This window comes from Ambystoma mexicanum, chromosome 2p (genome assembly GCF_040938575.1).
Source record: "Ambystoma mexicanum isolate Mex_15411 chromosome 2p, UKY_AmexF1_1, whole genome shotgun sequence".
Classification (NCBI taxonomy): domain Eukaryota; kingdom Metazoa; phylum Chordata; class Amphibia; order Caudata; family Ambystomatidae; genus Ambystoma; species Ambystoma mexicanum.
In genome coordinates, this window is record NC_090923.1 from 272,781,946 (window position 1) to 272,799,228 (window position 17,283).

At 48.1% G+C, this 17,283-nt stretch overlaps 1 protein-coding gene across 1 annotated transcript in view; it reads left to right on the forward strand.

The window, feature by feature from the left end:
* LOC138566368 (contactin-3-like) overlaps nucleotides 1–17,283 on the forward strand; it is a 1,374,021-nt gene that overhangs the window by 1,102,280 nt on the left and 254,458 nt on the right. Inside the window, exon 13 of the mRNA XM_069643533.1 lies at nucleotides 5,579–5,754. Coding sequence (XP_069499634.1) covers nucleotides 5,579–5,754 — 176 coding nt within the window. The remainder of the gene's footprint in view (nucleotides 1–5,578; nucleotides 5,755–17,283) is intronic.

Genomic DNA, 17,283 nt, shown 5'->3' on the forward strand with positions numbered 1-17,283 from the left:
TTTCTACCAACCAACCTCGTTGGAATCTGTGCCACAAACCTTACCGCAAACTACCCTAAACTGTGTGATCTTGAGCAAAATACTTTTTACCTATTGACTTTGGCCCTAAGCCTTTTCTAGCTGATCTCCTCACTGTAGCCCCTCTTGTTGGTTTTGCCTAATTTCTTATAACTTTGTCTTTCCCTCCCTTTTAAATTGCTGGAGTGCCATTTTTATCCCACTTCATTTTGTGAGCTTAACTTGTCTGGAATTTAAGGAAAGTGGTGTGGTGTATTTATGATTGTGATATTGACCTTGCTTAGAATAGTGAAATGTTATACAACTGTTGAGTAAATAAATATATATTCTTTTACTTAGAAACCTTGAGTCAGTGTTTGCCTGAATCAAAGTAATTACAGTCCTTTGTGTAACTATTTGTACTACTCACTTACTCTTGAGATAGGTCTGGCTGCTCCGCTACTGCTGCCACTATAACTGTGTAGTACAGGCTTGTACCAAAGGTGAAATTGTACTGTCACTTGTAGTCTTAATTGTGTGTAGTGTTCCCAAAGGTTACTGCATATAATTCTGCCTAACAGCCCCCCCTTGGGCTGGGGGAGTCCATACATACCCCAAGTTTGGTCGGTGGCCCTTGTATCTGGGACTTATATAATCAGGAGAGTTCGGGATCTCATTGGTGGGATTAGCTCCCTGACCGCCACCTGTTTGTAATTGGCCTGAAGGCCTTCTGGGTCTCTGATTTTTGTGATTTTGTGTAGGTACATTTTAAGGCTCCCCCATCTCTAGGTCTAAAATGTGGGCAACCTTCACCTCCGCTACATTAGCAGCAGCAGGGGTGTTGGCCGGCTTCGGGTTTTTGGTCTGATTTTTGTTTTCTGCATGTTTTTGGACTTCATATATGCCTGCTCTATGACCCAGTCCAGAGATCTTTTATCATGGAAGTCCCTCACCAGCTGGGTCATCATATACTTTGGGAGCGCATGAAAGAAGGTAGTTTCTGTGCGTACCCTCCTAGTTCTTTGTGCGAAGGCGCGTTTTAGCTCCTGCACAAATTCTTGTTGGGCCTGATCTTCCCCGCACTGCAGATTGTAGGCCGCTTTGCAAGCCTCTTGGGGGTTTCTGTGGGTGGAAACGTGTTTCAAGATGCCCGCCCTGTAGGTAGACCATCTTGAATGGTTCTGGTCCTCCAGTCCAGCAAAGAAGCTGGAGTACTATGGAGAGAACGTCCATTTAACATACTCTATGCAGTTCTGGTTGTCTTTCAGGTGGAAAGTGTCCATCATCTGCTCATAGATTTAAAAGTGTTCCCAGACAGATTATTTTGTGTTTTTGTGGTATGGGGTTATGAAACTCCTAATGGCCTTAATCTGCCTAATGGGGTCTTTTGTCATAGCTCTCTGGTTTATTTGCCTTCTTAGGCTTAGTCACCCGAGTCCACTTCCCCTCAGACTCAGAGGCGCTGCTACTTGAGGTCCCCTCCTGAACATCTAGGTGCTCCCTGATTCTGTGGGTTTGAGAGGGGCTTACAGAATGGTGGGGCCTAGATTCTTCACTCCTGCGGTGCACAGGGGAGAAGTCTTCTGACTCCTCCCTGCTCCCAGGGTTGTCAGAGTATCCCCCCCCACTGCCCTGATTGGGTGGTGGTCTTCAGGATGCTCTTATGGGGCCTATTTTCCTGTTGTTCCTGAGCAAATTGAACCCACTGGTCCCTTTGGAGGTAGTGCTCCTGCAGATCTGATTCCCTGACTCTCTCATCATAGGAGGTTTCCTTGTCAGAGACATCAGCCTTTATCTTTTTGTGCCTGCATAGGGATGCCCTTCTATCCATTTCTGGGGGGCGCTCACTTGTCAGCTCCAGGCTGGGCCTGTTAAATTCTGATGACCTCATGGTTTCCGGCTCATGTGAACCAGAAGCCATGAAGTCAGCAGTGCGCAAAGGATTAAATTGGTGTGAGTCCCTTAGTAAAGAGGTCAGCATACGGGGTCCCTACAGTTTGTATTAGATCTAGGATACTCCTTTTCCAATTTAGCTAGTTTGTCTTTCTCAGCCCCTATCTCTTGATAATATGCAAAGATTTGAGCCTTTTGTTCGGCTATCAGGGTTTTACTGGCCTCTATGACCCGCTCTTGCGCTGCCACTTGTTTGTGGATCCCATCATTCTCTTCACAGAGGGCCTTGTTTTCTCTTTGTGCTGCCTGGATAGTTTTGGCACCCTGAGCCACTTTTTGTTTTAGGAGACTCACCTCCTGAGTTTGGGCATTTTTGATTTAAGTGTTCTCTTCCAGACCACCCTCTACCCATCTGGCATGCTCCAGTTGATTTCCATATTCTGTTTGGAGTTCATTTAGTTTCTGGAGGCCTAACTCATTTCCCTGTAACTCTGTTTTTAAATTGCTTACTTCCTGGCATAGGGCGTCTTTCTCCTGATTATGGGTGCCCCTCTGTTCAACTAGGTCACCCCTTTGTTTCTTGATTTTTATTTAATTTCTGGTGTTCTTGATCAAATTCTGCTTGAGAGTGGCGGTCTCCCATAATTAATTTATTATTTTCCTCTTTCAACCTTTTGACCTGATCTCGCAGCATGGTTATTTGTCCTGAGCAGGCCCTGTTATATGTTAATTGTTGAGTCAGCTTCTTTTGACTCTCTTCTGGAGAGTCAACCTTTTCCTGACACTCTATTTTTACTGCTTCTAGTTGGGCCTCTATGTCTACATTATTCTGTTGTTGGAGAGCCAAGTCCTCTTTTAATTTTATGATGTAATTTCCAGATTCTACTTCCAAATCTTGGCTCTTTTGTAATTTTTGTTCTGCTAATTGTGGTTCTGTCTGGATTTTATTTAATAGTTCAGATTGATTCTGTGCTAGAGTTTCATTTTCCTCATGCTTTTCGTGCATCACTCCCATGTGGAGATACATGTAGGCCGCGATTCTGACAATTTTGATTTGCTCCTCTTTAATTTTTGCGGTCATATATAACACACTCAATGCTTGGTGTAATAGGCCCCCGTCCTGCCACGTATCCAGGTTCATGGCGGTGACCTGTTGTATTATTTCTTCTACCCAGACTTTTTCATGTTGTTCTGGCCATTCACCTCTGACAAACAACGTGTGCAGAAGGTGTTCCCCAGCCATATTGATCTTTACTGAAACAGTCATTTTGAAAAGTGTTCTTTCTTTATTAATTTATTTATTTATGTACGAGTCACCTGTATTCTGTTGCTTTCTGTCTATGTTGGGGTTGATTTAGTTTTACTTTTAGACACAGGCCAGGTTCTTAGAGTATTTGTTTTGGGGAGGCGCTTCTACAGTGTAACACACTATTCCAAATGCACAAAGTATCACTACCTTGCAGGTTAGTCTTCTGTGTTAGACTGCGACGGGTGGCAACCAAACTCAATCCCGGCTATGAGCCCACAAATTTGTTAAAGATTTCAATCAGGCGACACACACGTTGGTCTCAGCCTAGGATGTAGCGCTCAATTGATATGCCTTTCTCTTTATTTTCTGAGAATTCAATTTGAGATGGTACACAACTCGTATTACACCCCCTTTTTCAAATACTGCAGGTCACAATGGACCATGAACCAGGCCAATTGGTGGAAATACAATATTTATTTATTTTTAAAATTCATACGAAATCAAACAATTTTTAATATGGGGCAGCAATCACCAATAGGGTGATATTTACAATGAAAATGGAAGCAATGCACTTGGTTAACCTTCTCCTAGAACATATATAAAGCACACGTGAATAGGAGCACTTCTGGGATTCGGATAGATAGCACTCAAGTTAAGGTTTCCCCCTGCAATGTTCCCTCAACCCATAAATAATCGAATTCTGAGTGGATATAAAGAGGCAGCAGGCACTCTGGGATAAGAGGCAGAAACCAGAATCAAAATCTGACCTTCCCTCACAGAATAAGAGGCAAAAATGCCTCACTGCTGCAGCCACGGGTTGCTTCTCCCGCCAGAGGAGCTCCGTTACTGTGTGTTACATGCTCTGGTGCTTGGTCCTTCCATGCATCGGGCACGTATACCCTTCGTTGCCAGTGTCAGTGGGACTGGGTGAGGGATAGGTTACCCAGGCGCCAGCGCTCCGTGGTGCAAGAAGACATGGGAAACCAGTGTTAACGCACACGTCTTTATTCCTCTTTCTTCTACATGGTACTGCCCCTTCCTCGTACCTGCCCTCGTCACTTCCCTCTCCTGCCGCCACCCCATCCCGCCCCCTTACCCTAGAACCAAACTGTCAACATGACAGAAGCATGCAGAATATAATCTAACACTACAGTTAACTAAACAAAATGTACATTAGTTACATATATCTGATTTGTTCTCTAGGCATAACTTCTCTTCAGATAGTAAAAGAGGATGTGCGTATCCTCAATGATGAATGGATAGGCTTTCCTTCTCCAGAGTATTGATCTCCCCTGGTTTCCATCTTGCAATGGTCCTTAGCTTTATTAGAGAAAGTAAACAATGGGGGTCATTACAAGGTTGGGGGTAGCCATGCCATTATTTGCGGCATGGCTACCCCATACTGCATACCGGGTCCGGGTTCCCTGAATGGGGAAATACCGGGCCATTCCAACCTTGGAGGACTCGGTTTTTCCCCATTCAGGGAACACATCCCCATTCCCATAGGGTTCAATGGGAATGGGGACATTGGGGACCAATGGGGACCATGCTAACAACGGGCCTGTTAATAATGGGCCCGTTGTTGGCATGCTGGTCCTTTAGCGGGTTCCGCTAAGGGCACCTGGTAAAACCAGGCGCCATTAGCGGGACCCGCTATAGGACACTGTAATGCGGTGGTAAGGGGTTGACGGCTCCGGCACCTTTACTGGCACCGTTAACCCCTTACCTTACCCCTTACCGCCAACCTTGTACAATCTTGTATCCAATGCTGCTTGGAAACATGTTCACAAAGTTGGTTTAAATCTTCCACCAGTATGATGACGACATTGAAATGTATCTCAGAGTATTACCTTGCCAGATGCCCACTTACTGAGAGAATGCATCAGAATGAATCAGTTCTGTCATGGACAGTTTGTCACTCATATCATTCAAATGTTCCCTTTTTGAAATGGAGTTTGCTTACTTTCCTCCTCGCTATCTACCACCACTGTTGAGTACTGGCTATCTTTTCTGATCACAGTGGGCAGCAGCCCACTGGGATAGCTGTTCAAAGACTGCCATTGTCAAATGTTGCTATCCCAAGATCTCACCTCAAGCGTTTTCTGCTATGACACCACTGTTTAACTTTTGGGAAAGATTTTTAAATGCCTAGTTTGACTCTGGCTTAGTCTACATTGTATATGTTAACCTGTTATGAAACAGTACTTTTTATCTTACATTTCCCACATGTCTCTTGGTGTCAAAGTGCAAGTAACTAAATACTTTAAACTGAAATAAATTGCATTCCGCTAGCATAACACATTATTCTGAAATTATTTCTAAATTCAATTTACCTATGTCTAATTATATATGTATTTACTTTATTTCAGGTATGAGATTATCAAGAAATGCAAATGACATTATAATGTGTAAAACAAACGTGTGTTTCCCTTCCTTCAGAGCCAACACAGATCATCATGGCTCCGGTGAATATGGATATCTCTGTTGGGGAAAGTGTGATATTACCTTGCCAAGTCCTGCATGATCCTCTTCTGGAGATCAAGATCGCTTGGTATTTTAATGGAAATCTACTCAATTTACATAATGATGGATCGCATTTCGAAAGAGTCGGTGGGGTGAGCAGAACATATTCAAAGCAATGTTTTAATATAGTTTGTCTCTGAAGGATGACATTGAGATCCAATACCTGAGGCAAATTTCTCTTGTATCTTTTCATCTAAATAAACAACATTATGCAATGTACAGACATAAGTCTATTGTAAGCTCTGTTATCATGTATTTCTAATTCGTAACACTTATAGCATGGAATGTTCCATAACAAAAAATAATATATATTTGTATATTTGATGACTGATGTCCCCTTGCACTACAAATATTATTCTGTTTGACGCTGGGCAGATCTCATGCCAGGCATAAAATAAATACTAGTTCCAGCATGGACCATGAGGTGAATCAATGGCGAGGAGGCATACAATAGTTTCATAAGAAAGTAAGAGAATACCTGTTATGTATGTACCTTGTATGTTACACGGGCTATTTTCTAATTGGTGCGGGCTGCTAGAGGCAACAAGTTCAATACATTGTGGATAGCCATGGTGTGGTCAATTATTTTAGTATCCTTTCTGAGATGGACTCTGATATGCTGAAAGGCATTCATATGGCATTTGGAGGAGGCTGAGACACATTCCAGGAGCGCATTTCCAGTGTCCAGGTTGGAGATGAGGGCTGTAATCACAATTCTGGATTTAAAGGCTGAGATTAAGGGGGTAATTCATAGATTTCAGCGCAGAGGCAGCGCACGCGAGCCACGTAGAGAGGGATCGCGCGACAGCGTGCGCCAGCCGAGTGCGCTAAACAGCATTCTGGTGCACCGCGTATTCATGGAATTCCAAAGGCAAAAAGAGCCCTGGCACAGAGAACATCCTGCAGCGCCAGTTATGCCCCCAAGAACGCCCCTCGCGCAAGGAAAAGCCATCAAAATCCCCAATCCAGCGCAAAGGGCTGAGCTAACCCTGGACCAGCTTACAGGGCCGCTACACAACAAACGCCGAGCGAGGAACATGTATTCCTGGAGTGCACTGGAATTATCACACGCAGTAGGGCCTGTGCGAGCGGGGTACATGTATTACTGGGGTTCGCAGTAAGTTTCACACGCGGTAGGGCCTGTGCGAGCGGGGTACGTGTATGACTGGGGTTTGCGGGGAGTTTCACACGCGATTGGCCCTGTGCGAGCAGGGTACGTGTATTTGGGTAGTACGCGGGGAGTTTCACATGCGGTAGGCCCTGTGCAAGCGGGGTACGTGGATTTCAGGGGTGCGCAGGAAGTTTCACACGCAATTGGCCCTGTGCGAGTGGGGTACGTGTATTACTGGGGTTCGCAGGGAGTTTCACACGCGATTGGCCCTGTGCGAGCGGGGTATGTGTATTACTGGGGTTTGCGGGACGTTTCACACGCGATTGAGCCTGTGCGAGCACCCTCACCCACCCAGCATTGAGGGGCAACTGCCAGCAGGCCCCCACTCATGTCCCACTCATGTCCCCCTGCACCCCCATACCCAGCAGTGAGGGGCACCTGCCAGCAGGCCCCCACTCATGTCCCACTCATGTCCCCCTGCACCCCACCCCCCAGCAGTGAGGGGCACCTGCCAGCAGGCCCCCACTCATGCCCCCCCTACATGACATAAAGATGCACAATCATGGCCCACTTCTACACCAAAATACCACAGCACGCCACCCCAGTCTTGAGACGCAATGATTTCCCAATCCACCACACACTGACATGCATATCTCAAGACACAAACCAAAAGTCAACTATATACATCAACACATGTCCGTCACACACACACTGGTTGGCATTGATTGCGTAAACCCACATTTTCACATGCATGAACCCAATGAGCCAATCACACACATGGAAGTAAAATATCAAAATGTATTATGGACAAAAATGAAGCAATGAAATGAAAGCATAAAAAAATAGCAAACATAAAATGAAAAGCATGTCCAAAAGATGAGTAAATGAAAAGTATAACCAATCCAAAGAAATTCAAAAGAAAAATAGTCCAAAATCTCCCTCCACCAAAGCAAATCCAAAGTAAACGTAAAAAATAAAATCCATTAATCCATGGTGAAATCCAAAGAAAAAGTACAAATTAATCCATTGTCCAACTATGTACAATCCATTGTCAAAAAGAAAAATCCATCAATCCATGTTCAAATCCAAATGAAAAGTTCAAATAAATCCATTGTCCAACTATGTACAATCCATCGTCAAGGGTCCATGAGCCCACCAAAAGAAATGAAACCTACCTAACAAACTACCTAAGAAAAAAACTATATACAAATGTGTGAGGCATAGTCCAATCACCCCAAATCAAAGGAAAATGAAAATAAAACCTAACACTAAAAACTATTTACAATGGCAGCGGGCTAGTCCGATGGCTCACTTTTCGATGTACGGGCCAGGGCATCATCGAACTCCTGCTCAATGTCCTGGAGGCGGTCCCCTTCCATGGCCCGAGGGTTCGCAGGGACGATGACATGTTGACCTCAAACTCCCTGCGAATTGCCTCAAGGCACTTGGCCTGCCTCAGTGCCCTCCGCATGGAGTTCTCCACCCTGACCATTGTGAGCCGTGCCTCTTCCGCCCGCTTCCGCTCCGCATCTATGGCGTGGCCCAACCGCTGCTACACGGAAGACACTTGTAATCCTGGGTCCTCCTGCACTCTGGCCGATGCCTGCCCCTCTGATGTCGATGGCCCCGAGCCATCATGGCTCCCACCGTGTTGCTGCTGCTGCTGTACCTGTGCCCCTGCTTTGCTGCCTGCACGTCCTCCTTTGGCTGGGGTGCAGTTGACGTGGTGGCCACCCCTGCTGGACGTCCGACTCCCGACTGTGGCAGGGATGTGTCCCCCACCAGCCTGGCCGCTGGGTCAGAGGCAGCTCCACAGGGTACCCAGGTGATACATGGGTGGGAAGATGGCATGGAGGACGACTGGCGCGTAGGGTGTTCAGGTGAGGAGGGGGTCGGAACAAGGTCCAACAAACAGAGGAATCCAGCCCTGGTGACCAGTCCCAGTAGGTCAACGAGGCATTTGAGATGACGTGCAGTGTCTTTACACAAACACTGCAGGTCACCTCACATGCCCCGTTGACGCAACGCCATCCCACTCAGGACAGGCTCAACCCGGTCCCGGATAGCCATGGCCGCAGGGAGAGAAAGGCCAGTTGTTGTAAGTCTCCTCCTCCACCAAACCCCCCACCAACTTGGATGACTCTGTGCCATCTTCCTCCGTCAGACCCTGTGGGGTCTCAGCTGCCCCTTCTGCTGCCGAGGAGTCCACCTCCAACCTCCGCCTCTTGGACCTACCCTCGGCAGCTGTGGCCTGGGACGCGGCACCAGACTCCTCACTCCCCGACAAGATGGCAACCTGGGAGGGGAGCCAGGCCTTGCGTCTCCGGCTGGTGGTGCGATCCCTGCCGCTCTGCTCCACAGCACCGTCTCCGCGCTCTTCATCAGTTGACGCTGCAGACAGGGAGAGATAGAACACAGGCATCAGGGCGCTGGACAATGGACTGATACACACATGACAGTTGTACATGAGTGTCAGTGTCAAACTTCAGACATGGCATCACACTCCCCAACACACATGTCATTTCAACTCACACACATGAGCAATTCAACAGCATTATTCCACCAGGCAGCACCATCCATACACAAACAACAGCACAAGCAGCCGAAGGTGAGCCTGATGTCACATGAAACACGGGGAGTGCACAACACATGCACACAGGCCACCACACTTACATGCATGTGTACATTTCCACCAACTGTTGCAGTGATGAGATTGCCATCACAATCTGCCATTCAGCCTTCTACATATCAGTGTCGCATGCATCCATGTTGCATCACAGTTGCACACTTGACAAATACACACACATACACATGTACACAGTGCAAATACATGCAGCTGGAACCACCATCCATGTGTGACACCACAACCATGCCAACGTACATACACAGTAATTCAAACATGTGTGCTCCCACACCTGCATTTGGCATGCATGCTTACCAACAGAGTATAATCACGCATGCCAGTACCGGGGATACTACTGTAGCCATGTACTCTTAGCCACTATTATCTGAACGTGTTTCCGGCCACCCTTGATACTCTCGAACTATAGCATATCATAAGTATTTTGTGCCTCTTGGTCACTAGTAGACCACCTTATAACTGTATTGTGCCTTAAGGTCTCTTACAGACCATTTCAACTGTGTTGTGCCTTAGGTCTCTTACAGACCATTTCAATTGTGTTGTGCCTTAAGGTCTCTTACAGACCATTTCAATTGTGTTGTGCCTTAAGGTCGCTTACAGACCATTTCAATTGTGTTGTGCCTTAAGGTCTCTTACAGACCATTTCAATTGTGTTGTGCCTTAAGGTCGCTTACAGACCATTTCAATTGTGTTGTGCCTTAAGGTCTCTTACAGACCACTTCAATTGTGTAGTGCCTTAAGGTCGCTTACAGACCATTTCAATTGTGTTGTGCCTCATGGTCGCCTACAGACCATTTCAATTGTGTAGTGCCTTAAGGTCTCTTACAGACCATTTCAATTGTGTTGTGCCTTAAGGGCGCTTCAAATTATATTGTACCGTGCCTGACTTAGGTTACGTCTAATCTAGGCTTACCACTGCCCTGGCCAACAGCCTGTGATTGCACTAATCTAGGGCTGCCCTGACCTTTGCCCTGACCTTTGCATTCCAGCCATTTGGTTATCCCTATCTAGGTGCCCAGGCTTCCAGCCATACCATAGCATCCTCACTCCCTTCCATTATCTCACCAGTCCCACTCAAGGAGACCCTATCCTGTCCCTGTCAACTAGCCCATAGGGAACCCATTCTGGCAGCCAGCACCACCATCATGCACATCAGCGTGCGCCTTCTATTGCACTACCTCCTAACCACACATCTTGCCCTATTCACTCAACCACCCAAGTCAACCACTCCTACCTTTGAGGTTAATAACCTGGCCTGCCCTTACCCACTTGACCCAGCGTCACCCACCATGACTTTGACACCCTCAACGAGTCCTTCAGCAACTACTGTTGACGCTCACCACCCCTGCAACCAGATTAACCAATACCTTAATGACCCAGCTCTCTGGCTCAAACACTTTGCCACAAAACCTACTCCTAACCAACCCTGCCCCCTCACTCTCAGGAACAAGAGACTAGGCACCAGATTCCGCATTCGTCCTTCCCGCACCAACACCACTAAGCAAGCCCCACGCACACCACCCAGCCCGCCTTCGCCCACCGCCACTTGCAAAACTAAGACCACAGGGGTTAAATTGCCTGTGTTCACGGGTGCCCTCATCAATGCTAGATCTCTCACAGCACACGCTCTTGACATAGCCGACCTTATCACCACTGCCGACCTTGACTACATTGCCAAATCTGAAACCTGGCTACATGCCGCCTCTGGCCCTTCTCTATCCTTGGCCTTACCGCCTGACTATGGCATCACACGCTGTGACCGCTCCTCTGCCCATACTAGAGGTGGCGGCGTGGCATTCACCCACAAAAACTCCCTTGACCTAAGAGTGGTATCCGAATCCAAACTTGAATCAGCTGAACTGCTGACAATCAAATTACTACTAACACCTAACCAAACGGCCACCCTTCACCTTATCTACAGGCCACCAGGGCCGGTACCCACCTTTGTCAGTGAAATTTCCACTCTTCTTCTTGACAAAACAAAAAACAACTCCCAAACAATAATCTTAGGTGACTTCAATCTTGGTCCCGGTGACCCTAAGGATCCTGTAGCAACTGATCTGGAGTATGCTCTTACTGACCTTGGCCTCACCTTGTACATACAAGAACCGACCCATATCAAAGGCAGGACCATCGATTGGTTAGCCGGTTCCAACTGCAACATCCAGGTCCTCAATAACTCCCCATGCTTATGGTCTGACCATCACATCATAACATTTAACATTGAAGCTACCCCGCGAGCCCTAACACCCATAGCCACAGCCCTCCCCACCCGCAATAAAAGAAATATAACAAGAGAACAACTCCTCCCGCTGTTACTCCCCTCTCTTACTGCGGCGACCAACGCCTGCTCTGATCCCACCTCCCTAGCAGACATCTACAACCAAACGATGCTCACGGCTATTGACACCATAGCACCAATTAAAACCAGGAAGGCTAAACCACGAGCACATCTCAACTCATGGTTCACTCCACAGCTAAGAATCCTCCGCAAAGCCAAACGCTGTGCGGAAAACTGTTGGAAAAGCCACCCTTCTGATGAGCATAAAGACGGCTTCCTTCTCGCCTCCCTCACTTATAAAGACGCCATCATCATTGCTAAAAAAGAATCGCTTAATAATCGTATCATGCAAGCTGACTCTAATTCCAAGGAACTCTTCAGAGTCCTAAAAGAGCTCGAAACCCCAGTCTCCCCGCCAGACACTTGCACGAAAGACAGCAAATGGTGTGCTAACATTCAAGCAGCCCTCCTAAACAAAATCTCTATGCTCCAATCTAAAATAAATGAAAAGCAGGACTGCCTGAGGCGGGACAACCGCTCATTCTCCCCTACTAGGCCCACCTTCTCCAACTCTGCCAACATCAAACCTTTCACCTTCGCACCGCTCACTGTCACCGAAGTAGAAAACATCATCCTCAGGATGAAACCATCCAACTGCCAAGGTGACCCGTGCCCAGCTCCCATCATTAAGGACTCCGCCCATGACCTAGCCCCATTCATTACAACCTTCATTAACTCATCCTTTGAAACAGGTATTGTCCCGGACAACCTTAAAGACGCCTGGGTGATCCCGCTACTAAAAAAACCTTCCCTTGACCCAAGCATACCCACGAACTTCCGACCTATTACTACAGTACCATTTCTGCTGAAGATACTGGACCGGGCAGCTTACCTGCAGATCCAAAACTACCTTGAATCAAACAATCTGTTAGGTCTACGACAATCCGGATTTCGGCCCAGACATGGGACCGAAACAGCTCTATTAGACCTAAAAACCCAGATCGAAGTCCTGAAGGACAAGGGCAAATTAGCAATGCTGTTACTCCTCGACCTCTCCGCCGCATTTGATTTGGTTAACCACCAGATCATTTGCAGGCACCTCCACTCTACTGCCAACTTCTCTCCCTCCGCAGCGGCCTGGATCAAATCCTTCCTGAGCAACAGATCTATGAGGGTCTTTGCACCTTCCGCTGCCGCAGCTCCCTCCCCTATTCATTGCGGTGTTCCTCAGGGTTCTTGCGTGTCACCTACTCTTTACAATATCTTTACGAAACCACTCTTTGATGTGCTTGATTATCTGGGTGTCTCCTACACCAACTATGCGGACGACACCCAGATACTCATTCCCATTTCTGGTGATTATCTTGCTGACACCAAGGCCCTCAATGACGTCTACTTGGTCATCCAAGCCTGGATGGCCCAGCACCAGCTATGTCTGAACGACGATAAGACGGAGCTACTTATCCTGGGTACTTCACAACGCCTGAGCAAACTTGAGCCATCCTATCAGTCATTCATCATAGACGGCAACTCCATACAAGTCTCGAAAGACACCAAAACACTAGGCTTTTACCTAGATTCCACCTTATCCTTGTCAAGACAAACTAATGCAGTCAGGTCCACCTCCGCCTACACGTGCAAACTCATTTCAGCCTGCAGACCATTCCTCACCACCCACAATAGCGTCACACTAGCGAGAACACTTATCATGGCAAAAATAGATTACTGCAGTGCTCTATATTTAGGCACCAGCCAAGAAAACCTATCCAAACTCCAAACCACCCAGAACAATGCAATTCGAGCGGCCCTGAACATCCCTCGTAACCACCACATCTCAGAAGCCAGAACTAGCCTTAAGTGGTTACCCGTGAAGCAGAGAATTTCCCTAAAAACGCTTGCCCTCACGCACAAATGCCTAGCCAACAAAGCTCCGATCTATCTCTGCAGTCGGCTTTCGCGCCACTCCACTGCCCATCCACTAAGAATTGCTCAGACTCACTGCCTTACTATCCCCAGGTTTAAGCTCCAAAAAGCGGGAGGCACTAGCTTCCCTGTCCTAGCCTCCAAACTTTGGAATACCCTCCCCGCTGCCATCAGAGCTGAAGACTCCTTCAACACCTTCAAGAATAAAACCAAATCTTGGCTCTTTGACCAGCAATAGTTGTGTTAGACATCTGTCCTACTTACCCAGCCCGCCTGTTCCCTTACATGATTTCCGGTCTGCTACCCTCCCAACTACCTCAGGGATACTCCCTCTGCAGAGCCTAGGGATACTGTACCCTGTGTAATATTTGTAATTATTAAGATTGTATTATGCTGTATTGGTATACTTTTATTGTAATTTATTTCCCTGTATGTTCTTTTCTTGCAACCTTGTACAAATTGCGCCCTGATGCCCCTGGGCCTGATGGTCTGCGCGTTATAAATAAACAAATACAAATACAAATACATACACCATCCATGTGTCTCACACATGAGAGGGCTCACATGTGTCAGCCTCATGCCCCTGTACATACACATCCATACATGGCCCTACAAATACACATGTGCAACCTGCACACTACTGGCACACCGCAACACGCACAGCGTCCAATAAGTATGCATGTACACTAACCGCTCGACTCCAGACGGCTCTGCCTCTCAAGGACCTGGACGTGGAGCGCTGGGCGTGTGCGTTCCAAGACCCTCATTTGGTGGTCTGACAGGTGGCCCACCGGCGCCCCTTGGCATCCGCTGCCTTCAACAGGCGCTGGGCCTTGTCAAGGGTCCTGGACCTGAAGTCCTTGTTTGATGTCGCAGACTGCCACCCCTCCTCGTTGATGGCAGTCACAATGTCCATCCAGATCCTGGTCCGTCCTTCATTGTGGGCGCACAAACTTCCAAAGAGGGCATCATACTGCCCCAGGAATTGCTCCACCAGGACACCAACTTCCCTGGCACTGAAGCTGGTGGCCCTCTGCCTCTCTGGCTTGGGGTTGCCAATGGTGTCAGATGGTGTTGTGCCCAACATGGCAACCCCAGAGGCAGGTGTGGGTGGGCAACAGGGTCCTGGGGCTGGGCTGTGGCTGGGCTGTGGAGCGATGGTATCCCAGTCGGGAGTCTTCAGTTCCTGCAGGGGTGGTCACAGCAACTGCACCCCTGGCTGACGTGCAGGCAGCAAATAGCAGGGCACGTGGGCAGCAGGCAGTCAGGCAGTAGCAGATGGCAGGTGGGAGTGTGCTCGGGGCTCTGGGGGGCAGGAAAATGGCCTTTTGGGCAGGAGCGTGGTCTTCTGTGTGTATTCGTGTGGCCAGCTTGATACGGAGTGATTTGGCACGTGAAAAAATTGCACATCAGCTTGTAATTCGAAGAAAGGCCCTTAGCGCGTAAGCGCATCAGTGACATTAGGTGCGCAGGCATTGTCCACAGCATGGGTGCATAGTGAATGAGCACGTGAGAAAACTGCACGTGGGCTGGCTTAAAAGGTACGAGTATCATGCTATTTCTTTGTACGTGCTTATTGTGGAGATCGAGCAGGTGTATCTTGTGCTTCTTGTTTGTTCACACGCGATTACTTCACAACGTTTCCAGTTCGTACTCCCTGTTACCTCAGGCTGCGTTCTTTTCTTCTTTTGGCGGGGGTGTTGCCTACGCACCCACGCGTGTCTTTTTCATGTTCTTTTACAAGGCAGACGGTGAGTTGCACACGTATTTTCCAACTGTGGTTGCCCCCGTGTGTTGCGTACCCCTTCAGAATTCATTGTAGGCTGCGTGTAACATGCGTACGCTTATTTTTGTGTTTCTGGGTGCCACAGCGTCGTGCAGGTTTATTTTTCCATGCATGTGGTCTACCAGGGGTTGCATGCATGTGTGCTTTTGTTTATGGGTTGCCTGTGCTTTGCGTGACCCGTCATCTTCCCCCAGGGGTCACGTACAGCCTTGCTAGAGCACAAGGGTACGAATTCCATCTAGTACCCTACCCCTTTCACCCCAATTGCCCAGGACAATTGTTTACTGCAAATCCCATACGCACAACAACATCAGTGCCATGGTTGGGAGGCGGTCAAGCAGTAAGGGAGGCAAAGGTGGCCGACCTCCAAAAGGTGGGCATGGTGGGCACGGTAGGGGACGTGGCCAGGATTTGCAGGGTGCCCCTAGACCCCTGTGTGTGGAGGACCAATCATGGACACACATGCCCCCCCATGGTTGTGGGAAACATAGCTGACACCATCCCAGCTCAGCCCTTGTTGGACCGGCCCATTTTGGCAGCACAGGATGACTCCCAGGCTGACTTGCAGGTCAGCAAGTCTAAGCCACATGTGGTGGTGCAATTTGCTGTCACCAAGTCACGTGGATCTGGGGCAACAATGTCATCTGCTGCCCCAAGTAGGCAGGGTGGGAAGGCTGCAGGGGCATCTGCAGCTCTATCCACCCAGCTCTGAGTATCCCAGCTGGGACAGTGTCGGTCCAGGTTCATCAAACCGAAATTGGCCCTGCCAACGTCACCCTGCAGCCAATTCCTACACCAAGACATATGGTCATTGTGCATTTGCACATTTCTGGTACCCAGTCCACTTGCGCTTCTGCCCCTGCTGACCAGAGCGGCGTAAGCCACTCAGGATCCACACCACCTTTGAAAAAGAAGAAGAAGGATGTTCTGGCACTACAGGCTGAGACCCCAGACACGGCCACACACTCCGGCACATCAAGGAAGCCCGGCTTTAATGACACCGAACTTGATACACTTGTGGCCTATGAGTCGGCACATAGCCGCGAAATGGTGGTGACTGCAGGGTGCAAGACCACACCTGGTCAACGTAGGGCACACTGGCAGACCATCACGGACCAGATTACTGCCCTTGGATTTGTGAGGCGCACAGCTGATGATTGCTACAAGCGGTGGGATGACCTCAAACGCAGAGCAAAGAACAAGCTGGCCTGAAATCATGCCTCTACTCTGGTGACTGGCGGTGGGTCTCCACCAGAGGACAAGCAACTCACTGAACATGAGTCTGTTGCTGGAACCTTCGTCACAGAGGAACAGATCCAAGGCGTGGGAGACCTACCAGATTACAACGCATTGTCCGGTGAGTGCCCATGCATATGTGTGTAATCCATGTGTATGTTGTTTGGGTGACGGGTTCTGATTGAGTTCCAGGTAAGGGTGTGTACTCCTGAGTGGTATGGGTCACGCATGTGCTTCCTCCAAAACATTCACCGGCCTTGGATTTGGGTATGACAGTATCCCTTATGCCCACAGTAGCCAATTAGCACCACATTACTTCAGTGGCCCTTGAACTGTCATCTTGCTACAACATTGTACTGAATTCTGTAGTGTTCATTCATGCTGACTGTTTCAATTCTCCCATTTTTGCAACGCATTTTTCTGCCCTAATACCACATATGTGACATGCTTCTGTCATTGATTACACCCCATATTGGCCCACATTTGTTGCCTTGTTATGTGAATGATTAGACCATTTAGGCTGATTGAGTATTGGCCTGCTCACATTAATTTGTGGGGCCTGTTTGAATGTGGAACATGATAGTTGTTTCCTGTCATGTTGAAGTGACCAACTATTGATGTGTACATCTGCCTGCGATCGCTG